This window comes from Typopeltis vanoorti, chromosome 15 (assembly GCF_054136105.1).
Source record: "Typopeltis vanoorti isolate ZY-2024b chromosome 15, IOZ_Tvanoo_1.0, whole genome shotgun sequence".
NCBI classification, from domain to species: Eukaryota; Metazoa; Arthropoda; class Arachnida; order Uropygi; family Thelyphonidae; genus Typopeltis; species Typopeltis vanoorti.
Window position 1 is genome coordinate 35,380,266 of NC_143563.1, and position 26,497 is coordinate 35,406,762.

General features: G+C 36.5%; 1 protein-coding gene across 1 annotated transcript in view; it reads right to left on the bottom strand.

The window, feature by feature from the left end:
* Positions 1-5,611: 5,611 nt before the first annotated feature.
* The window catches only part of LOC150098601 (BTB/POZ domain-containing protein 6-B-like), a 31,137-nt gene continuing 10,251 nt past the window's right edge, over positions 5,612-26,497 (bottom strand). The window contains exons 3-4 of the mRNA XM_090405714.1: positions 21,155-21,420; positions 5,612-7,329 (exon numbers count right to left, since the gene is read on the bottom strand). Of these exons, the coding sequence (XP_090261840.1) occupies positions 6,162-7,329; positions 21,155-21,420 (1,434 nt within the window). The 3' untranslated portion in view covers positions 5,612-6,161. The remainder of the gene's footprint in view (positions 7,330-21,154; positions 21,421-26,497) is intronic.

Consider the following 26,497-nt stretch of genomic DNA (forward strand, 5'->3'; position numbering starts at 1 on the left):
TGTAAGCGTTGTGCACTGGGAGATGAGCATTATACTGTGGGACCCACTACTTTCACTCTATATTTGGAAGGATCGTTGGTGAGGAAGAGATCTAGGTTTTTGTAGAGTGGTATGGCTATCTGGTACTCTGTTTGGCATGTGAACAAGTACCAGATAGCCATACCACTCTACAAAAACCTAGATCTCTTCCTCACCAATCTTTCCTCAGCTGAAACCTTTTCCATCAGTGATGGAAAAGGTTTCAGCATCTCTACCTGCAAGATCCGTATAACTGGAAGAGGAAAGCCGATTGCTGTTATGGACATTAAAATCACCCAGGAGGATGATTTCACTGTTGGGAGAGTGGAACTGGAGAAAATTAACTTTTAAGGAGAGGAAATGAAAGAGCTCTGAGTTGTTGGTTGCATTATGATAGAGACAGCAAATGAATTTGACTGAGTGGGGAAGGGATAATTTCAACCAAAGTAGGTCGAAGTTAGGCAAATCTAGGTTGGGTGCTCTCTGGCAAGGCATGTCAGAGCCGATGTATGCACAGACGCCTTCTTTCGACCCAAGGGTCGAAAGGAGTTAAAGAGGGTGTGGTTTGGAAGTTTGAAATGAATAGTGCTCGTGTTACTATAGGTTTAGATGAAATGGAGGATATAAATGCCTTCCATATTAGCAAGAAAATCTGAAGAGAGAACACCTTACATCATTACACGCACGGAAGAACGAAGAAAACTTTGACAATTCAATTACAAGTGGTGAAAAGAAGACCATAAACAGCAGCAGCAAAGTGACTGGGAAATGAAGAGCGTGCACCCGTTGAGAGGAACATCTCTTGAGTATAGCTGGTGGGATACAATCAGAAGCAAAATACTATTTTGTTATCGAAGATTCTCCTAATGTCTGGATGAAGGCCACAGGAAGCGTGTTGTGCAATACAATGCAAAGAAGTAATTTGCATCATCGTGCACGATTTCAATGAGAAGAATGATGCCATGTGTATCATTCTGTACTTCGGTGACGTACCAACACTCTCATCTAGTTAAGGCAGAAATATTAGTCACGCATTAACAAAAGGCGAGAGGTGAATTGCTATATTTAAAATTAAATTTGGTCCTGTTAATGATGGTCTTTGAAGTGTTGAGGGCTTCAGTGTAGGCTGTGAAGGAAACCTGAACTTTTGTCTCAAGGTACTTACGATAAGTTGTTTACAATTGAATGTCACATGATTTGTATAAATAAAATAAATGGAATGTGAAACATGTATCTTAATTTATACAATATTATCCTTATTGTATAAATTAAGGTATATGTTTCACATTCCATTTGGGTTTTTTTGAAACATGTGCTCTAAAAGGATCTTGAGAAGCGATGTATGTAAAATTAATCACTTTAGTTAGCGATTTTCCTTCAATGCATAGAAGAGTTCCAGTTGTTTCAATACTTCTAGGACAATTACCCCTGTATATATTAATCCCTTGTGCAAAAAAAAAACCAGACAATGAACCCTCCAATTTGAAATATCGGTAGATCGAATTAAATATGATAAAAAAAAAGAAATCAAACAATGTTTCAAGTTGCAATTACAAAAAATAAATTGAATGCAGAATCAGAATTTAATCTTCTTCGGGTGTTATCTTTGAACTCATAATCAAAGGTGCTGATGACATTTCTAGGATCAGGTAATTTTGTAAATAATAATTACCTGTAGTTTAATCCGAATTATATGTCAAAACAAGAGTAATTTTTCCTGGAATTTTAACTGTTACCACCATCATGAAGCGATTTACGTTAAGATCACAGGATTAGGAATCTCCGCAAAAAATAATTTTCGATCTGTTTCATCTCATTACTGTAAATTTGTAACAAAATATTTTATTTCAATCTATTATATTTATATATTTTTGACTATCCACGATGGAATTTGTAAAATTGAATAAAGGAAAGGAGAGTGATTTTTGAAGGTTATGTGTATGTAAAACAAACAAAAAAAAATGTACAAATGGTGTTGTATCATTTTAGTGTGAAATGCAAAGCTAAACTTGAACTCCGTGGAGAAGAACTTGTGGGAAGTTTAAACGATCGTTCTCGTGGTGCAGATCCAGCACAAGTTCTCCAAGTAGTTCAACAAATTAGAAGACTGGTAGAAGGAACTCAAGAAACAACGCAGCAAATTATTACCCCATTTCTTTCAACGATAAGTGAAGATGCAAATGCCAAGTTGTCGACAGTTCATCATTTACGTCGCAATGTCAGACGTCACCGTCAAGCTGTTAATAATCCATTACCTGTTCCGTCGAATGTTGGTGAAATCGATATTCCAGATCGTTACAAAGTAACGCCTGATGGACAAGATTTTTTCTTCTGTCTGATTCCGGATTTTGAAAGTCCCATCCGAATGGGACTTTCAAACTATTCCTGAGCTTTTTGTTGTCCCCCCAAATGTATACTATTCATGCACTAGTTAATGGACGAACTATTCCGTGTTTATCCATTACTGCAAAACAAAATTTAGAATACATATATTAAATTGTTTTTAAACTGTTTGAGGCATTAACTATGCTGAATGTCAATTTGAAGCCAATCAGCATCATGATCATTTTTGAATTGGCAGTAATAAACAGTTTAGAAAGAAGTTTCCCAGACCGTAAAACTAAAGGATGTTTCTTTCATCTCAGTCAGAACATCTGCAAGAAAATGGTTTGCAACAACCAAGAAGATTCTGACTTCGCACTGAAATTAAGAATGATACCGGCTCTTGCATTTCTTCCAACAGATGAAGTTGTCGGTGCTTTTGAAGAATTGCATGAATTTCTACCTCCAGGAAGCTTATCAATTGCAGATTATTTCGAAGATTCTTACATTGGAATACCACAACCAACTTATCCCATCAATGTGGAATAGGTATCAATGATCCAAAGATGAATTACCAAAAACAAATAATTCAGTAGTAGGATGGCACAGAAGTTTCCAGTCCAATGTAGGATGTTTCCATCCAACCATTTGGAAATTTATTGGATCTCTCCAAAGAGAACAAGCATTACAACAAGTTTACTGCACTCAAATATTGGCCGGTCATCCATCAGAAACTCTGAGAAAGAAGTAGGCTGATTCAAATGCATGATTCTCACTATAGGTCGCAGCATTATGGACTATCTTCGTGGAATAACACAAAACTTTTCTTAGTATTAATGCGTAATTAATAATATTAGACTACATTTCCTGTAGTCTAATATTATTAATTATACTATTATTAATTGTAATAATATTATTAATTATATATTAAATATTGTAAAAGATACAATATTTTAAATGAATTAATTTTTCTCATTCTAAAATGTGTATATTAGATGTTGGTGTAATTTTAAAATTGTTTCCATATTTTATGTCAAAAAAAATGTGTTTAAATTTTTTTGGTAAATTTATTTTGCCAAATAATTTTTTGTATCCTTTGTTGTGTCAAGGAAAGTTTATTTAAAGTTATTTTATTTTTATACGTTTTTTTTTTTTTTTTACACGGAGTTTGTGATATGGAGGGTTTAAACAGGGGGTAATTCTCCTGTTACGGTTTCAATGGCAAAGATTTTTAACATAATCCAACACTTAGATCGAAAACTTTTCATATTCTGTAAACCAGCTTTGATTGATTTAATCACCTATTTATCGATAGGGCGAAGAATATTACCTGATCGTATTGCTGGAGAAGAAAAGAATGCACCGTTGTTAATATAGAAAGACAAGTGACATCATAACATTGATAGCTCACATGTTAATGGCAGTCATGAAATTAGTGTTTTTATAATTAAATTAAAATTATCTTAAATTATGTCGTTACACATTGTTAATTTATTTTTTAAATGGACACGATTTTGAACTTTATTTTTTTAAAAAATCGACGCTTTATTAATTATAATTATTGAGTCAACACCTACTTAAAAGTTTTTTCCTCACCATATTCTGAAATTCGATATGTGGCCTTCCATCACATCCTCGACACTCACAAGAGCCCTTGTAATAAATTGCACGTGGTTTTCCCGTTTCACTGCATTACACCTCCAGGAAATACGACTTATTTTGGGAGAGCCCACCGCGCTATAATATCCACAGTATACATTAATTCTCCATCTATAAACTGCTCCGCTATTCATCTGTACATAATACCATCTACAGACGCTAATAGTATTTTGGCAGTATTATGCACTTCTCTTGTAATTTAATTTTCACGTGAGTTTATTGGAACCTCGATGGCAAACAACTGCTGCCATCTCTTGGCACCTAACTAACAGGATATGTTATGTTATGGTCTGAAATTCACACAATATATTAAGGAAATTAATTGTGCAAGTACATAAAATATATATTCTACTTAATAGTAAAATATATATATTTTGCGCCTTTTTATGCAGGATTCAGATGACCTCTTATTTTCTGTCCCTACTCATTTTTCGAAAAATCTGATCCCCCCCCCATTAATCGTAATTACACCTTACCAACTTATACGTCTTGATCATGTCCAGCTGTCCCCTTCTCGTCCTTCAATCCGCTACTCTGCAATTTGCATTTCCTTAATATGGCTTCATACTCAACATTCCAGAAACCACTTTAGTCAATCGTTTTTGAATCTCTTCCAACATCTGTTATCATTTTCAAAACCAGGCGATCAAATCTGTTCAGTTATCATGAGGTCGGATCAAAGCCTCATACGATGACATCACATCCATACTCCTACATGACTGTTCTCTGCATCATTTCCATGTGCTGTGTCCTCAAAATTTTATCTCTTCCTCTAAGATATCTGCCCACTAATCTTATGTGCCGCATTCCATTCTGTGCTTTCCAAACTTAAAACCGTACACGCTGCTGAGTTGAATTGATAGCCCCATTAATTCATTTATTCAGAAAGTGTATTCAAGTCAATCCGCAAGACTTTGCATTATCTGTCAACTGTAGATTGAATACTATAGCCATTCCTTTTTACGATCGCTACCGTCAAAATGATACTTGGTGGCAGAATCTCACTTTCAGTAATTGGTGATACATCTTATACCAGTACCAACAATTGTCGACGTGGGGTTCTAAAATTCAACGGTTAGTTATAACTTCTAGGGCATCACAAATAAGGTTCCCGTGTATTTATCGGGAATTTGGAATTAAGTTTTTGAATGATAATTTAAAATATTTTAGTTTGTTATTTTAGGTAGTTTGTTAAGCACTTGTCTATTTTTACTGATATAACTTACTAAAAGTTTTCACTAATATTTATTTCAAGTTACAGTAATAAAAGTTATAGTGGTATAAATTTTTATAATTGAATGGAAAATTGTTTTTATTTGATTTCCTGATTGCAATTCCTTTCTCTTATCAATTTATGACCCATTTACAGAGTTCCCAGTTTAGCAATCTATCGCTGGTCAAGCTTCACATATTAAACTAAACAAAATCGACCCAGAACTCACACAATGCAGATAATGTTAGGGTTAAAGAGAACGAGATGGCAGGTGTTTGCTGTGCTCTCTTGACCGAATGCAGCTTAAAATCACTGATGGGTCTTATCGGTTTTATATACGTCTTGATGGAATGAATATGTTAATCGATTCTCAGTGCAACATGTTAAAGAAAGACTCAGTTGGTAAAATTGTTTTTACTAAATACAAGAAAGTGGATCCAATTAAATGGATTTATTAATTTATAAGTTCACAGTAGAGAAATATTGCATGCTTATGAAAAATAATTCAGTTATCGTAATGGGTTGAGGGCAGTTGGTCCAAGATGTTTTGTCCTTTTATAAGTTTGTCCAATGGAACATTGGTCCAGTCGGACATTTTGTCCAATCTCAATTTTTCCCATTGGTGTCAATTGACTAACCTACTACAAGTTGCCGTGTAACGGATAAAATATTCAGCACTGCCAAATTTTAAGGATAAATTACAAAAAAATTTGAACGTCAATTGACTATTATTAATGATCACAAGTTACTTATTTGGACGAATAACCTCAAACCCAGGTGCTTTCAGGGCATTTAGTCCAATTATTTTCAAATTGAAATAGGATTGGACGAAATGTCCTAATGGACAAGAAAAGTAATGGACGAAATGTGGGAACGGACAAGCTGCCCTGAAACCATTGTAGTAAGTGATCAATGCAGTCATAACATGTTAATGATTGATTTCCACAACTTAAGGTGTCCACATCAGCCCAACTTCAATCTTCGGATAATAGATAGACTGCAACACAGTAAATTTTGCTCTGGTCGGTGAACAGATTATTGGTATCGTACGATCAGGATAACAGACAATTTTATGCCATCTAAAGTTTACATTTTCAACAAGAGAAAAAGTAAATTCAACCTCTATGTTTCCATCTCCTTTACTGAAAGAAATAGGATTTGGAAGCTCAAATAGCAAGATTGATACATTTGATAAAATTTTGCAATCTAAAATCTTTCCATTTGTTAACTTCTCAGGTGGACAAAATTCTCCACTCACAGTATATTCCGGAAAGTTTCTTCCCCGTAATCTTTTATTTCCATTCGTCGTCACAATAGGGGTTACTTTTGAGTCCTCAAAAGAAAGAGGGTCTGCCAAAACCGAATTTGTAGAAATCATGTTAACAAAGTCTTGAAATAATTTTTTGTCTTTAAAGACCATTTTCAGTCCAAGAAGAAAGACATTTCCTTCTGATACATTGATCATGACGGATATATTCGATTGATCTCCATATATTCCTGTTTCAACCTTTGGCAAAAGCAAACATTGATAATCTTCACATAATGTGTTATATATGCTAGAGGGTACACGTCTCTTGTTATTAACCTCAGGTCTGGTATTCACACTGTCAGTATTCACGCCCTCTGCTTTCACCATTAAAAGTTCCTCTTTTGTCATCAACTTGAAACGAATTTGGGGCAAAATCGGATCCAGTACATCTATCCACGTTAAGTACTCGTCTTTTCTCCTTAAGCATTCAGACTGGCTCCATATAGAAATCGCCTCGAAGAGTTGGAACTCTGATGAAATGTTCAATGAATCCCTCTTTACAATGAACTCCACAATATTTGATTTTGCATTCAGAAAATCCTCAGTTTGAATAATGTCATCTATGTTTCTGTCAATCTTTCTACAACACTTGCAGATGACCTCTGTCAGGTCGAATTTCAAAGCAAGATAGAGTATTGTGCATGCCCTTGTCAGAATTGGATTTCTTTTAAGATATGTACTACACTTCCATTGAAGTTCGCTTAAAAAATACTTCCTGGCACAAAATTCAGTTTCTATTGCTGCTTCCATAGCATCTTCTGGATTATCTTCATCTGAAGTTAGTAACAACTGGTTTGTTGACAGATACCTAGCAAAGGAGAAAAAAGCGATATTTATTTATTTAGTTTTTAATATTTTATTTTAAAATTTTAATTTTATAATATTGAAATATATGAAGACTAAAAAATCCAAAATCAGATTATTGATTTATACATAAATATACATACAGTAAAAAATAAATAAACACGTGTGAATTAATTCCTATTTTTCAAATAGTTGAAACGTGATCTCAGTAGAGTAGGGTCAGTACTCTCTTTCCCGAAAATTCTGAGGCCGATTTCCTTATAGATTTAAATAAAACAATACTATTGGTGGTCGTGGACGAAGTACATAGTTGAAGGATTAAATAGTGGAGTAGAGTACACTCACGAGTCCTTTGACTTATTGATAATATAGTAATATCATTCATAGATTGTCCACGTTAACCGAGTGGCTATGCGCTTCGCAACCATATGCCTGGAGAAGGAGTGTCCTGGGTTTGATTCCCGTCGCCAACGTGAGGAGCTTAAGGATCTTCCTCAGCCATAGCCAAGTTAGCCGGTCTTGGGCATGGACAGCAGGGTCCCCCCCCCCCCCCGTTTATCTGAGGTTTTTCATCCAGCAAGCAGGCAAACCGGCAGTGAACACACGGATCTACAGCCATAAATACTTAATCCCCCATGAGGGGCTCAACTCGACCCAATAGGGATGGGGGAGAAAAGGGAGGAAACTCCATATGAATAAATAAATTCATAGATTGGTATTGATTTGAGGAATAGTTTCGATTGCACTGTAGACTTCTGCTTTAGCCATCACTAAATTTCCATAAATTTATATTTCTTTCTAATGGAAAGGAGAACATTAGTCTCATTTCTATGATGTATAACATTTCATATCTTTGTATAACAACTTATCCCAACTTGGAGCAAAGAAGTCTTAATCACAATAGTCAGCCTGGTGAGTAAGTTAAGTGTCCCAGGTTTTTTAAGCGAAAGTCATAGGCCCGATCCCGCTGTGAGCGATTTGTATAAGATTTTTATTAGTGCGTAACCATTATCTTTCTTACTGAGAGCTGAAAAGACAATACCATGTTTAATCTCTAGAGCAGGGTTTCTCAAATGGTGATCCATAAACCTCTTTTGTCCAGCCACTTAGTAGTCATAGAATATGGAAACTGAGGGAAAAAATCAGCACAAGTTTAATAAATCTGAATTCGTTTTCGTATAAATTATTTCAATTTGTCTCTAAGCTGAGAACATCTAAGTTGTAGTAATGCTGTTACTAATAGAGCAGCACCTCTACCATGAGAAATGATAAGTTCTATTTGTTTCCTGAGATGATATTTACATGGTTATCAATATGAACGTCACACAATTTAATGTAAATGGATGAAGTTTAGCTTCCATAGCTCAGTTGGTATAGACGAAGCTGTTTGGTTGGAAAGACCTGGGTTCAATTCCCGTAAGTGACGTGAAGATTTTTTTTTTCTGTCGGAAACTTTTTTTCTCTAAGAACAGGCAAACTGGTATTGTGAAATTTAGATCTTTAATTCTCATTATGAATATATACTGAATCACTTCCACAGCGTACCCATTAAGTAATGAGACAACAATTATTATATCAAAACGAAGAACTATATTTGGAATTGTCAATTACACAGATTTAAAATAATTTCTCTCCAATTCCACAGAATGTTTACATCTGTCATACAGGTGTTCGAAGGCACAGTGGAAGTCCTCAACAGGAACCTCCTTCAGTCTGGGGTGGGTCACACCTCATTGAATGTTACTGAAGTGCTCCCCTTTCAAAGGCACACTTCATCATTGGGAAAAGAAAAGTCTGCAGGAGCAAACATGGTGAATAGGTGGTGGTGGTGGTGGGGAGGGGGGGGGTTCAATGACACAAATAGACTTAGAAGCCAGAAACTTCTTCACATGTAGCAAACAGTGCGGCGGTGGCGAAACAACGCATGCAGGTGTACCACCTTTGCATTACTCTTAATACTGACCGTTCAGTGTGGTGCCTTCGGGTAGAAATTCACAGTGAATAATTCCAGCAGTGTCGAAAAAAAGTCCATTGTCTCGAGACTCCCATCACTCGTTAAACGTTGAAAACCAGCAGAACTAGAGTGCATAGCTCAGATAGTCATTCCGTAAATTTTAGGTCTTGGTACACTTTAGCAGTTTTTTCGAATTCACAGTAAAATTTTATCACAGCCCTCTGCTTCATGACACAACTGACACGCTCCACTCACACTCTTACTTTAATGGTTGCTACATGAAAACTGCAGTGATGGGACTCGAAAGGTGCACCACCGATTACAACAGATACTCTAGCGATCAAAAATATAAACACATTTGTTACTTTTATTCATATGGCTGTCCTGTAAAAAATCAATTTGTGTTAAACGGGCACACGGTTTACACAGAAGTCTCCCCTCACTTTGTCCTCTGCAAATTTTCCATCTTTTGTTCAACTCGATCCATGAACAAATTACGCAAGATTACCTCAGATAATTGCTCATGGAGGAATTATCGGGCATATTCCAGGAATGTGGTGCTGTGAAGTGAGACAGCTTCTTTTCAAAGTATCATGGTGTGGTGGGTATTCAAAGTGTCCATGCTGAAATGCTTTGGACATCCTCGACAGGATACACTGGGGATAAAAATCATTTCCTTTCCTGGAATCTGTCTATTCATTAAGAATGTATCCAAACCTCATATTTTGATGATTGAAACACCCCCAAATTTTGAAAGCACTCATCTTCAGAATATTAGACCAATGGCAAAGAATATCGAATGCATTACACTAGATGGCGCTTTTTTAGAACTTTCCCGACCTGTGATGCTGCCCTGCTTCATTATTATATACACAATGTAGTGCTTGCATGCATATATCAGTTTTTACATTGTTTTTGGTTATGGTAAATAGACTTTGCCGAAATTATTAATGAAATTCTGAGTACATGCCTCAAAACAATTAAGGAATATTTTAATTTGTTAGATAATTATAAATTTCTGCAAATAATTATAACAATCAGTTACTTTTTTACATCAATAAATATCTTACTTATGGATAGAGTGTAATTGATGAAATATTGTTTAAATAATCAATATTTATTCCAAATTTAACAAATTATACATTTTAGCGTGAAATAAGTTTAACAAGAATAGCCAACAATGCTTTTAATTTTTAATAGGGCGTATGGTCTCCATTAACAGCCAAAACAGTGGTACATCTTCATTGCATGGATCGGATAAGATGATCAAACACTTCTTGTGAGATATTTACCCTCTTCTGTGAGAGCAATGTCAAGTTCTTGAATCTCGTCATTAAAAAGTACACGATTGTAGTGGCACCAGTCGAGCAGAAATGCACCTATCTAAAGCATCCCAGGCATGTTCGATTGGATTACAATCCGCTGAACAGGCAGACCAGTCCATTCGTTCAATACCTTCTTCCTCAAACCACTCTTGTACCAAATTTGCATGGTGTGAACAGGCATTGTCATCCATAAAAATGAATTTTTGACCAATTGCAGCAACATATGGACGACCTACTATAGGTTCCAAAATCTCATCGTGATACCTTTCGGCTGTTAAGGAACCGTTCCTGATAAAATAGAGATCAGTATGGCCATCTATACTTATTACAGCCTATGCTATAAAACCACCACCTTGATGTTTCTTTCACAAACAAACTGTGGATTACTTCCTGTTCCACTTTCACGCCATATCAAGATATGTCGGTTGTCTGGTTGCAGAGTGAGCCTGGACTCGTCATTAAAAAGTACACGAGCCCAATCCTCATTTGTCCAATTGCGGTGTTCCTGTGCCTAAATTCTTTGGGCTTTTATGATTTGCAGTAAGTGGAATGCAAACCATTGGATTTCGAGCATATAATCTATGGCATGAAGACGATTTCATACTGTCCGTGTGAATACCAGCCTACCTGTTACAAGTACCTGGACCTCCCCCACCTCTGTAATTCGTAAACTGACGTCTAGATGTCACTACATCATCACTTACTGGTATAAAATAAAAGGAGGCATGGAGCTGTGTGTCATTCAGTGATTAGACATACGAGCAGAAATGGGTAGGTCAAGGGAGCTCAGTGACTTCGAACATGGACTAGTTATTGATTGCCACATCATGAAATCTGGCAGCGCCATTTCAATCTCACGTCACCAACAGTTGGTGACGTGATTGTGAAGTGGAAACGTTAAGACACAACCACAACAAAACCCTGGTTGAGTAGGCTGCATTTAATGACAGGTATCGCTGAGCATTGAAAAATGTGGTTTGTGAAAATCGTCAGCCATCGGGAGAAATAATCAACCAGGAGTTCTGCACTGCTACTAATTGCAGTATCTTGACTGTGCGTCGAGTTAAGAGAAATGGGGTTCCATGGTCGACAGCATCTGCCCATATCTCCTATGAACGCTAAGTGCCGCATGAAGTGTAAATAATGATGCCAATGGACAGTGAACTGGAAAAGTGTGATTTGGAGTGATGAATTACGCATTACCATTTGGCAGTCCAATGGGAGGTTCTGGCGAGTGCCTAGAGAACGATTCCCACATGTGAAGTGAAATTTAGAGGAGATGGTATTAGTGTGGTGGTTTTTCATGGAATGGACTTGGCCCTCTTGTAACACTACACGGAAATCTAAATGCAGAAGGATACAAAGGATATTTTGACCTGTTACATACTGTCTACGGTAGATCAATTCAGTGATGACTATTGTCTGTATCAGCATGACAATCCTACCTTCCATAAAGCAAGGTCTGTGAGGGAATGGTTTGTGGACAATAACGTTCCAGAAATGGACTGGCCAGCCCAAAGCCCTGACCTGAATCCCACAGAACACATTTGGGATGAATTAGAATGGCAACTTTTCTCCATGCCCCAACGACCCACATCACGAATTGCTCTGGCTACAACTATTCAGGAAGAATGGGCTGCCATTCCTCCAGACGTTGTGTTGTGACACCTGGTAGAAAGTCTCCCTGGCAGAGTTAGAGCTGTTAGAGAAACAAAGGGTGGAACCACCCCATATTAATGTCTACTACTGGAAAGTGCATCACAGGGGAAAGTCTGATTAGAGTTTTGAGTAGGTGTCCAGATACTTTTGATCAGATAGTGTATGTATCCAATGCACCTTTCGAGCAGTAAAGTAGTGTCAGGTGAAGTATAACAAGATCAAATACATAGTGGAGTGTTGTTACAGACCTGGTGGATCGGATGCTAGCGGTGAAGAAATGCACCGTCAAATAAATACAATGGATGCAAAAAGGGAAATCATAATAGGGGACTTGAATTATCCAGAAATTGATTGGGCAGCTGTGAAATGACGTGAAAAGAACGAAACTGAATTTATTGAACTGTTGCGAGACAACTTCCCCAAGCAGCATGTCACAGAATTAATTCGTGGTCAAAGAGTGTTAGTGTCAGAGGTGGTTTGAGTTAAAGACGTAACTATTGTACTTCCAGTTGGTGACAGTGATCATGTGGTATTGACTTGAGAAGTTGCCAAATTTCTAAATTCAGAAAAGGTTACATGCTGAACTATAAAGCAGGAAATTATGACCAACTGAGTAAGATGGGTTTGGGGAAGTGGAATTGGTTGTTGGATGAGGATATCGAGAGTGCATGGGAAGTGTTTAAAAATTATTAAATGATGTGATCTCAGAATGTCCCTACGGTTCGAAGAATAAATAGAGTTGGAAAGAAATGGATGTGTAATGTAACTAAACAAGAGATTTGTAAGAATAGAATGTAGAAGGAATATCACGCATAAGGATGATGTCAGTTACGATAATTATACAAGCAGTAGCATTATAAGTGAGAAGAGTCACAAGTGTTATATGAAAAGCTAAGATGTGTATGAAAAGAAAAGGACTCGGCAAGATAAATATAACTCACAAGAATTTTATCGTTATGTTCGAGGAAAAGAAAGAATGAATTTGAAAGAATCATTCTACTGAATGCAAATGGTTTTTTGTGACTGATGCAGAAGTGACTGTTCAACTAATGAGCAGCTATTTTGCTAAAGCTATCAACATGGTATATACAACACTGAACTCACTGCAACTGCTTCACCATGAGGAAATTCATGTGAATAAGAAAGTACTAGAGCTGTTGCACAAATTGAATAAGAATTCTGCGATAGGATATCAGCAGGATGGCTAAAAGAATGTTCAGCTGAACCGGCTATTCCCTTGACCAGGCAATATAATTTGAGTCTCAGAACAGAGAAGATTCCACAGGAGTAGAAAGAATGTATGGTAATCCCATTGCACAATGGTGGTGCAAAGAACAGTGTATCTATTGACCAATTGGTATTTCAGGAGTGGTGGTGATGGGAAAGATTTTCGAAAAACTAGGATCCACATTAAGAAATGGATTGACAGGGATCTCTACTTTGCAATGAACGAGCATGGGTTTATAAGGAAGGTCATGTTTTAGCAATTTGCTCACAATCTATAATAATCTTACCATTGAGTTAGACGATGGGAATGGATACACTGATATTCTGGATTTTGCTAAGGCTTTTGACAGATACAGAATGGTACTGCATAAATTGGAGTATATGGGTTTAGGTTATAGAATAAGAGAATGGCTGACTGACATATCAAAAAGTGGTATACAGGGGATGTGAGTCTGCAAGATTTGAGGTAACTAATGCTGTGCCTCAAGTATCAGCCGTTAGTTCATTGTTATTCAATCTGCGCATTAATGATAATGGGATGGATTTGACAAGCGACATAGCTATTTGCTGATCATGCAAAGTCAGGTACGGTATTTTTATGAGTGCTGCTGATGTGCAGTACTTGCAGAATGATTTGAATAGGCTGGAATTGTGGGCATGGGAAAATGGATGTCAGTAAATGTAAAGTCATTCACTTTGACATGATTTGATATCCAATGTCGTATTATATTGGTAGGATTGTGCTAGAAGAAACTGATGAGGTTAGAGTTTTAGTAGTCAGGAAGTTGAATTTCAAGAGATATATAGTAAAAATTGTAAATACAACTGAGAATAATTGCAATGCTGAAACGAGCTTTGACATGTAAAGATAAGGATTACATTTTGTCTCTGTATAATGCCTTATGAAGATCATATTTGAACTTTGTATGGATGTGTTTGTATGCATACAGGTCTCCTTCTGTGGTGATACTGATACAGTAGAGAGAATGCAAAGGAGAATGTTAGAAATTATATTAGGATTATAAAATATTAATTATGAAGAGAATTTGAGAATTTGTAAACTGCAGACATTAGCAAACAGGAGAAAGAAGGGCGATGTGAGTTAGATGGAATTTTTTATTTTACAGAGGGTGGGGGAAAAGACAAGAAGGCATTCTTGGAAGCTAAGAATTAATGCTGCTAAGAAGGGAGGTGAGTGCTAGATTTTTTCTCTTATAGGATGGTGCGTAACTGGAATGAATTTGAATGAATTCAAGAATAAGTATGATAGCTGATGCATGTAATGTGTGGCCTCCCACAACGAGTCCCTGACTTTCTGAAGTATTTTACAAAGTACTGCAGATTATGGTTCATTTTTCACATTAGATTTCTATAAAAACAGCAAAAAATACAATGTTTATTACTAAAATTATGATTACCGTATTTTCCGGTGTATAAGACACTTTTTTTACCTTAAAAATTCATCTTAAGGTAAAAAAAGTGCGTCTTATACACAAAATGTCTCAACACATCAACTCGATACTGATAGTAATCGGTAACTGATTACTCGGATAAGATATTATGAAACTTGAATAGGGACTCCCCATTCTTAGCCAATGATGCGCTAGAAGTCACGTGAAGGTCACGCATCAATTTGATTGCGCCATTAACTGCCTACAAAGATCTTGGAACATAAAGGGGAGTGTGTGTGACTTTGAAAAGAGGAAACAATCTTTACCTTCATTATAGTCACATGCACTCCCTTTTATGTTCCAAGATCTTTGTAGGCGGTTAATGGTGCAATCAAATTGACGCGTAACCTTCACGTGACTTCTAGCGCGTCATTGGCTAAGAACATGGAGCCCCTATTCAAGTTTCATAATATCTTATCCGAGTAATCAGTTACCGATTACTATCAGTATCGAGTTGACATGTTGAGATATTTTGTGTTCAGTTTGATATTTCCCCGTAGATTTTAGTGATGGAAAAAAACAGGCGACATTCGTATACTTCAAGTTACAAATTGCAGGTTGTAAAATATGCGGAAGAACACGGGAATAGGGAAGCTGAAAGACATTTCGGACCTCCGCCTACAGAAAAAATGATTACAACTTGGTGTGACCAGAAGGAGATTTTGTACAATTTGCGTAATGAAAAGCGCACGGAACGTGGTAAAATTGCAAAGTGGCCAGAACTAGAGACCAAAGTTTTGAAATGGGTGCAAGAAAATCGGCAAAATGGCATAGCCATTTCAACAAAATTTTATTCTATCCATTTTTTTTAAAATCATACTATAAAGTTTAGGTTTTTTCCAGAAAATCGTATTAAATTTCTTGAGTGCGTCTTATACACTGGAAAATATCGTAAATATTATGCATTTACAAAACATGTTCTGTTTTTGAATTTCATACAAAAACTTTCCTTTTTTTGTATAATGTATTAATTATAACTAGTTATTATAATTAATGTAGTAACTATTATGTAATAATGTATAATAATATATAATGTAATAACTATAATAATAGTTACTGTAGATGGTAATTAACAGTTGCGGTTGAATAAGCTTACATTTTTTTAACTGTATTTATACAATAACAATACATTATATTACGTATATATACGTAGGCTGTTCAATAAGTAATAAGACTATATTTATACAGAAAACAGACTGCCTTTAATTGTAATCATTTACATGGTCTTTTTCGAAGTAGCTACCGTGAGACGCGATGCATTTGTCCCAATGTTGCATCCACTTCTTAAAAACACATGTGAGAGTCCGTTTTTTGAGAGTTCTTTCAAAACCGCCTCCGCAGCTTTTACACATGCTTTGTTGCTTTCGAAATGGCGGCCTCTTAGTGGTTTCTTGAGCTGAGGAAACAGCCAGAAAACACATGGTGCGAGATCAGGACTGTGGAGGGTGTGGTAGGATATCTGTGTTGTTCTTCTGCAAAACGTCCACTACACAACCAGCAATATGTGGCCTTGCATTATCGTGGTGCAATAAGAAGCCATTCTTCAGCAATGGATGCTTCCTTTTGACGTGCTTGATAATCGCTGCTGTGTTGATCATTGTCTCTGTGATGGACGTTGAAGGTCTTCCCTCACGTTCAAGATCTTCCACATTTTGCCTTCCTTCCTTAAAAATTTTATGCAAGCAAAAAACACTTGCCCTTGACATTGCTTCATCGTGGAAAGCGTCGCGTATCATGTTAAAATTGTCCGATGCCGATTTTTGCAAACGCACACAAAATATAATCGCATAACACTGTTCCAAGGACGCTTCCATTTCGAAGACTGGTTGCGCCTTCTAGGCGCTCCGAAACAAGCTCGTGTTTAGTCACGTGCCACTCTGGCACATCAGCCCATATACGCCATCTATCAACCCCTTTCGTTGATACATACAGCAACGTTTCTTTATTCCACAGAAATTAATATTCTGATGAGTGGTTTCGCCACAGTAAAATTAGTCTTATTACTTATTGAACAGCCCACGTATTTTACAATTTTGCTTTTAATGTATTTAAGCACTTAACTACAGCACTTCAATGTAATAAATCCATTTTTTTTTCTCTGTGCCGATCTCGGTTGAGATGTAAAGTCCCAACAAGCATCCTCGAAGCTTTTTAGTAGGCTTGTTTGAGGATGACACCGGTTAGTTATTGTTTATTGGTTTGATTGCTGTGTTGGATGTAGGCTGATGTTTGAGAGCTCTGCTCGAAGTGAAATTGCCGATATATATTTCGGTGTTATTATATCTGTCTGATGGTTCACATTCATTTTTTTTTGTTGTTGTGGTCTTTTTGATCTAATTAGGAGTGTTTTTTTTTTATTTTTTTTATTTGGCAACCTATCTATCTATGTCTTTTGAGATTTTCATTTGTATCTACTTTAAAGTTTGTGACTTCCTCAAGAATATCGTAGCATCTCTGATCCACAAAAATGGGTAATTTTTTTCGTTTCTGCTTTTCTTGCTTGATACAACAGATTCTGGTTGAATGCAGTTAAATATTCAGATAGGTGTATTGTCTTGCAATGCATTCAAGTCCTTGGCAACATTTTTTCTCCGTCTGCTGGCTTTTATGAGATTGTCTCTTTGCTTATAAGATGAACTGTGACTGGCTCGGGTCGTGGCAAGCCCACAAGTGTGTTAGTCAAGACTTGTCGGTATATCATCTCCAACTTATATTTAAATATCCATGAAAACCAGAAGAATATATACAGTATTAATCAAGGGTTTAATCTCGAGCTTAGAAGACATCTTTGTTTGCATTATAGATAGAGCGACTAATTAAAAAGAGAAAACAAAGGATTGAAGTTTGCAAGGATGTCTCAGTTCTCTTTAACATTTTTGTTTTCTAGTGATGATTTCTAATCATCACTAGAAGATTATAGGAAAGAAGAAGTCTCCTTCATTACAATAAAGCACCAGGAAGAGAAGGAGGGGGTTTGTGGGATATTGGTGTAGATTAAATGTTGGAGAGAGAAAATACTCATTGAGTTTGCAACTGTTAGGTTGAATCTAGATGGGGAAAGAAGATTACCTAAAAATGAAATAATAAAATAAATAAATGAAAGTACAAGGGTGGTCTGAAAAGTTCTCAGCCTAACAATGAAAAAACGAATTTATAATTTCTAAATTATTTTTATTTTTCAACATAATCTCCCTTAAGACTAATACATTTATTCCAGCAATTCTCCAGTGCCATTATCCCGTTGGTGTAGTGGTTCTCAGCAAGATCTGCAAAATATCCCTCTACAGCTGCAATCACCTCGATTTGAAGAAAAATGCTGACTAGCAAGGAAGAGATAAAAGTCAGAGGGAGCCAAATCTGGGAAATAGGATGGATGTTCCAACAATTCATAGTGCAGATCCCTTAATTTTACCATTTCAAAACACTTTTGTGGGCAGGTATATTGTCCTGATGAAAGATGATTTTTTTCTTCTGCGAACCGTTTTTTTTCCCCTCAGGAATTTTTTCTAGTCTGGACAAAAGATCGGAATAATATTCCCAGGTTAATGTTTTATCCTTTTCAAGATAATTAATAAACAAAATGCTTTTAGCATCCCAAAACACCGATGCCATGACTTTTCCTTCTGATGGAACCGACTTTGTCTTTTGGTTTCTGTCCACTGTTTTAGTGAATGGTGAATCTAAGTCTCATCCATAATAATAAATTGACGCAGAAAATCGGTTTTATTCTTTTTAAAATGCTCCAAGCACTGTTCAGAGATTTTCATGCGAGCACATTTTTGATCCAGTCATCCAGTACCAAATCATGCACTTGATCAATGATTTCTGGTGTTGCTACACTTTTTGAAACGTCCTTCACACAGATCGTCTTCAAGGCTGCTATGGCCATGTTTAAAGTCCGCAGCCCATTTCTTAATTTTCAAAAACGAAGGAGAAGAGTGCCCATAAACTTTTATTAACTTTGAATGAATTTCTTTTGACGTTAAACCTTCTTTTACAAAGAATTTTATAACCGCACGATACTCTCAATTTTATCCATTTCAAGGGATACAGTCAACACTTTTGCTTCAGATAGTTGTATAAAACAAACTACTTGATAGAATTACTTGCAATTTCACATGGATGTTTGTGACAGATGTATCAACTTAGAAAAAAAAATCTTGCCAATAGTGTCACCATCTATGGTCGATGCCGGGAAATTTTCAGACCACTCTCATAAATATCGACGTAAATGAGGCTCCATTCTACCTCTCAAGGTTTCATGACTAGCAGAAAGTATCTAATTCACTGCCCTCCAGGCTAATATACCTATAATGAGGACACACTAATTACCATAGATGTCAACACCATAAGTGATAATATCAGAGAACTTGCGGCACAGTATTCATTCTCATATATTTTTTGTCATGTGCACTCAATAAAGGTTATAAATTTATTGCATATTAGTAACATGAATGGTTTAAGAGCTAGATAATCAGTAAACGATGCTAAAGCCACTTCAGGCCTTTAAGTAGACTGGTCACACACCAGGAGATGAGTTTCATCTCCCATAATATAGCATTCTAAAATATTGATTTCTTTGGTGGAATTCAAGCAAGCTCAACCTAGTTGCCTGGAGAGCAGAGATCCTATCCTCCTGAGGCAACCGGACTGGCAAGAATATAATTTAATCTTAAATACCAAGAAATGTAGTGCTTTTTTTTCTTATTTGCAGGGAAGTAGTAAATGATACTTGACAAGAAAGTGCATTCGTATTTTCATCATATTTTACTCATGTTTCAGTCGTGAACTAACAATTATTTGATACGAACTGTGCTCAAGGCTAGACAACTTGTATTTTTAGGCAGTGTGTATAAGGCCATTAATATAAAGCTTTATACATGTGTGGAAAGATAGTGTGTTGTGCATTATTAGACAAGGCTTATAGGTAAACCTCTTCTAAACACAAGGTGCCAAGTACTTATTTTTTATTAAGGACTGTTGCTATTGGCATAGTTCATATTTTATGAAAAAATGTTACTAAAAGGAATCTAAACTGAGAATGCATGGGTTGATTCAATTTTAATGAGTTTTAAGACAAAATTAAGCCGCAAATTCAAATTCATAGAACTTTCCTTCAGTTCCATCAAATTCATGATGGAACTGAAGGAAAGTCACAAAACAAAACTTGCTGAATTCAAAAACTTTGTTCATGTGAAGAGCTCAAGAGTAGTACAGAGTAGTTGAGTTTTGGACAAACCTATGATAAAAGATAATATATATAGCAGTGAATGATTTCCTGAAACAACATAAGAATCTTCAGATGTTTCAACATTGTCATCCATCATAAGCAGAAAATGAGAGACAGACCGACAAGTGGAAGAGATGTTTTTCAGTTTTTGCAAAATTTCTCTGAGTCTGCACTTATTACATCACATTTCTGCTGAGGAGTAACAAAAACAAAACATCGTCCATGTTTCACTTAATACAAAACAACAGGTTAAGCTAAAATACCGAGTATTCTTAGCAGGCTATTTCTGATCATTAAATTCGACATTAAATATCATGATGGTGCAATTTTCAATTTTACACTTTGGACATGTTTCTCTCATGCAACATATTACATCCAGGAAAAAAAATAAAAATTCTTAGCTTATCCTATTGGTTTATTATATTTTTCAAAACTATTGTTTTTTTTTAATTGCTTCCCTTTATTTAAATACAATAAATTTTCTTTTATCAGAAGATATACGTGATACCATATTTGGTAACAAAACGTAACAATGTGGTCAAATATGCAAAGCTCTAATTGGAGTTTGTCTTCTGAATAAACAATGAGTATTTATCATTTGCATATGACAAACATCTTATGTAGAATCTACTTAAATTTCAGCATGATTTCATTTTGTTAGAGTTATGACCTGATTGTTAAATATATTTCACAACTATGTTTAGCAACCTGCAAAGATCCATTCCTATATGTTATAGCTTTTTCCGACTTCTGGAGATGCTAAAAACAGAAGTAGACTCGTATCTTCTACTTCGTTAATATTAAACATCACCCATGACAATTTCTGTGTAATGTAGCTATTTTGAAAACTCCATAAAACACAGATCAGCTTTCTCTGCTGAATACTTGTCTTTCTGTGATTTGATTATTTGAAAATGAAAATACTTTTCTAAAAATGAAACAATTTCTGCAGCTAAAGGGCAATGCATATTCAAATCACTTACCTTTTCATGATTGTGAATCCTCTCACAGTAATATCTTCAACAAGAATTTTGTTATTGTGATGCATTTGCTTGTTTAGCAGTTGAATGAGTGTAGGATGTCCGTTTTCCAACAAATGTCTCTCGATTCTCATTGGCGTCTTATCAGGGCCCACTAAGAAATCAAATTCAGTGGATTTTTCGTGTAATGAAATGCCCCCAAAATTTTCTGCCAGGGCACCATCTTCTCTCCTTCTTTTCTTGCTTTTCGGATAATTGGCTTCAACAGTCTAAACCATATTTAGAATATTAGTTGGATAAAAAAAACCCTTAGTTAAAAAATTAAAACCAAATGTTATAAATAACTAAATTAACAGTAATGATTCAAACAGAATAAAATGGCGAATTCAGTTAAACTGAATAAGAGCACCTGTGGCATATCAAAGGACATACCTCTAACAAGCGAGATCAGCTTCTGCAGATAAACAACTGCACAAGTGCAGTTAATTGTAAATAAATTACTAAAGAATATTAGAGGACATCTGAATGTGTCCAATATGGAGACTGCAATAGGTGAATGTCCACCTCAATTTCATTGATTCTACTTAGAGATTTTTGAAAATAATCTAGAGTAAATGGCTTTCGTAATACATTGAGAAAGAATTTGAATAGATTTGGGCCAAAATTCCAGTACATCAACAATGCATATTTGAGTAATTCGTGCAGATGCGCCTAACATTCAGTATTGTGGCCAAATGAATTAGGAAATTTAGATTTTGAGAGAGAGAGAGAGCACTTACAAACAATAACTGATTAAAAATAACATTCTTTTAGCACGGAAAAATTAACAAAAAAAAAAAAAAAAAAAAAAAAAAAAAAAGATTGCCAATATGCGCCATCTTTAGGAGGAATCACACTTGACAAAAAAAAAAAAATTATAAATAATTAAAACCTATAATAAAATAAACGAAATATTAACTAAAAAAGTATAAAAATGCTAAAATCAATATTAAAACAAAATAATTTAATCAAATCATATGCATAGGAATGGCATTTGCTTCCAGAATATTAGACCACCTGAAGAAAGACCGTTATAGGTTCAAGTCCACTCATCTAATAGCTGTCCTTTTTTTTCTAACCATTTCTTCAGCATATTCCTGAATCAGTTGATCTCTGGCATAGTTCCATTTTAATGCTTTTATATATAAAACATTACACCTCTTCAACATAAAGATTTTTTTTTTCTCATGTTGTAAAAATAAAAGATAGGATCATTTGTAGTTCCAGAAAGAAGCAAAGAAATTTTTAAAATTTGTGATTTAAGTCTTTTCCTTACTTTAATATTTTACTCGGTGAATAATCCGTTTTTTTACATTTTTGAGTGCTAAATTGTTTCTCTGGAATAAGAGTTTAGTATAGTGGTTGTTTTTTGAAGTTAGTGCTGTTGCGACATTGTGTATTTTGTTCACCGAGAAGACAGGACGGATGCATAATGGTGGCAGATAAGACGAAGCTAAGTTTTCATCACTGTATTTAGTTTTATTTCATTTTATTTAGTGTACTTAATGTTTTCTTTTGTTTGTAATTGTTTATACTTTTCTTATTTATTTATACTCCCTAATACTTATTTAGCGTTTATTTTTTGACACTATTTTGAATAATTAATGTTTACGCTAGTAGTCCCTTGGCAGTAACGAATGATGGCGGATTCAGCTACAGTTGCAAATGGTGTGTCGCCAAGTCCTCTGCCATTTAGGCACTCTATTATAAGCAATATAATAAGGGAGTTTGTGGCATGCAGTATTTGCAGCATGTATGCGTCTCGGGAATTGGATATCTGGCTTGTGAGAGAGGAGGGGATGCGTGTGTGTTTAAAGTGCAGGGCAGTGGGAGGAAATAAATGCAGCAGCTATCTTAATAACCGACCTTGTTGCTCCAGGAATGGAAAATGAATACAGGAAGAGGAGTAGTGTGATAGGAGAGAATGAAGAAAAAAATGTGAATGACAAAATAATAGTTGATATACAGGGTGTTCGGGATAAATTTGACAGTTTCGTAAGGAAAAAGAAAATCTTCTTTCTATCTATTAAATTTAATGAATTGACAAAAAAACATTACAGGCAGAGTTAATTACAATACTATCAACAAGATTTACTCAAAATAACCACCATTAGCATCGATCACAGCTTCAATTCTGCTTCCGAACCTCGAACAAGCTGATGCTACAGTCTCCCTGGGAAGGGCCGCAAAAACTGTTTTAATTTTATCCATTAACTGGGCTTTTGTATTACTGGAAGTGCGATTGGTGTCTTTTTCAACTGCGCCCCATACAAAATAATCCATGGGGTTAAGGTCTGGGGAGTTTGGAGGCCAAACATTTGGACTGGTGAAGTCGTAGAAATTTTCAGACAACCATATTTGACTTTTCCCAGAGGTGTGGCAAGGGGCCGAATCCTGCTGCCATACATACGGCCTACCATTGGCTACCCTTGTTATCCAGGGCTTGACTACAGTTAGCAACTCCACGAACAAAGCCCGAATTCCAATGCCAGGGTTCTTCAACACCTGTTTCTGCAGATTTGCGAGGAATTCTGCTGTACGAACGCAATCAGATCGTCTGCTAGGGATCTTTCTTCTTGCTACATCCTCGTAGTCACCATTGCAAGTCTCTAGTTCATGCCTGATTGTTTTTACTGTATTCAGGGAGCATTGGGCAGCAGTCGTAATATCCTTATTTTGATGGCGGGCACGAATCATCATGATACAAGTTATTCTCTTCCATGATTCAGGTGGGTTCCAGCTATCCATCCTTTCTGACATCTTGTATATGAATGAAGAAGGGTCCAAACTTTTAAATGAAGAGAAGTGTGTGTTAATACATGTAACTTACGGAAAAATATAATTAATTATAAATATGTCAAATTTATCCCGAACACCCTGTAGTAGAAGGCGTGAGTGACTGTGAAAGTGAAGTATGATAAGTATGAAAGATGAGATTAGGAGAATGGAAGAGATAAATGCAAGGCAAATCGGAGTAGGGGAGTGAGAAAGTTTTGGGAATGATAGGAGAGGAGAGAAATTTGTGAATGATAAAAGAGGAGAATGGAATTGGATGTGGAAATGGAAATGGAGAGAATGGAAACAGGAGAGAGAGGTATGGGAGTGCTAGAAGAGGAGAAAATGGAAACAGTAGGAGAGACGGAATGAGGGAGAGGTATGGGAGTACTAGAAGAGGAGAGAATAGAAACAGCAGGAGAGATGGAATGAGAGAGAGAGGTATGGGTGTGCTAGAAGAGGAGAGAATGGAAACAGTAGGAGAGATGGAATGAGAGAGAGGTATGGGAGTGTTAGAAGAGGAGAGAATGGAATGAGAGAGAGGTATGGGAGTGTTAGAAGAGGAGAGAATGGAAACAGTAGGAGAGACAGAATGAGAGAGAGGTATGGGGAGTGCTAGAAGAGGAAAAAATGGAAACAGTAGGAGAGAGGGAATGAGAGAGAGGTATGGGAATGAAAGAAGAGGAGAAAATGGAAACAACAGGAGAGAGGGAATGGTAAGAGGTATAATGTATGGGACTCGATGATCGGTGGTGTTCAAGATAGGATGCGTGAGGAGTGTTTGCCAGGAGGAACGATAGAAAGGGTGGCTTTGGCAGTTAAGAGAGGTGAAAGGGTGGATGAGATGATTGTGATGGTGGGAACAAATGACTTGAGTGGTGGTGTAAATAGGGCAGCGAGAGATATGAGATTCTTGCTTGAAGTGGTACGAAAGAAGACACAGAGAGGAGAGATAGTGTGTGTTGCCTAGGTATGATAATGACGAACTGAGCAGAAGAGCAGTAATACTGAATGACATAATAGCTAGAATGTGTGACAAGAGAGGACTGGAATATGTGCATGCTTGGAGTGCGTTTGAGGACAGAGAGGAATTGTATGCAAGAGACCGTTTACATTTGAATGAGGAAGGACGTAGGCATCTGGAGAGATTGCTGTTCTGAAAAAGGTGTGTCCCAGGGAGGATGGTAGAAGGCGTGGCCTCTTGTGGGAATGGGTACTTGGGAGAAGGGGGACGACATCAGGTAACACTGAGTCCAGTGGAGTCTAGAGGGGATAATGCTGGGTATAGAAACAATGGCATTTATATGCTATATACTAATGCCAGGAGTATCCGGAATAAGGGAGAGGAATTGGTAGCGCAGATAGCATCAGCCTGGCCAAAAATTATTGGGATCACTGAGACGTGGTTGACAGAAGAGAATATAATAACAGGAATAGAAGTCGCTGGGTATAGCATTTTTCGGTATGATAGGAAGGGAAAGTGTGGTGGTGGAGTACTGCTTATGATAAGTGACGACCTATGTCCTCTAAGAGTGGAGACTTAGGAAGTCAGTGACACTAATGATTTTGAAAGCATATGGTGTGAGGTAGAGGTGGGGAAGACAGGATATTTAGTGGGGTGTTATACTACAGTAGTATAAACTGGGGAGAGGAAGATGCATGTAGCAATAAGGGAATGGAATTTCTAGAATTCTTGAGGGAAAAATTTCTTAGGCAACATGTAATAGAGGGAACAAGAGGTTCAAGAATTTTGGATTTGGTTATAGCATCAGAGGCGTTCATAACAACTGAGATGACATTTCTCTCCCACCTTTGGAGAGTGACCATATGGTTTTTGACTTGGAAAATGAACAGACATGCAGGAGTATCAAAGAGACGGGAACGTATGTGGAATTATATGGCAGGTGATTATAACAGTTTAAGACGTCAACTTGGGGAAGTTTCATGGAGGGAGGAATTGGAAGGCCGGGATATCATTAGTGCGTGGGAAATTATGAAAGATTATTTGTTAGTAACAATGGTAAGTTGTATACCACGAGTGAACAAGAGGACACAATATTAAACAGGAATTGCATGCGAAAAAGAGGCTTTGGAAGAGATATAAGGAGACAGGAGAAGAGAAGATGCATGAAGAGTATAAGACACAGGCCAGAAGAGTGAATAGTATGGTAAGGAAAACGAAACTGGAATATGAGAGGAGATTAGCCCCAAGACCCAAAGAAAATCCTAGGGAATTTTTTTTTAGATATGTGGCTAGTAGGAGGAGAAATGACTGTAGAAGAATGATATTGTGGAATAAAAATGGGAATAGAGTGACTGATGCAGCGGACATAGTAGAATTGTTCAATGAACACTTTATTGGAGTATTTCATCCTGGAGGAGTCAGTTTTAATGTTAGAGGGATAGAGCAAGTTCAAGGCTTAGAGGAACAGGAGGAGAGTGTGTTTCAAATACTGAGTACTCTGGATGTCAGTAAAAAGCTGTGGGACTGGATGATATTTCACCATGAGTTTTGAGAGAATGTGCTAGGGA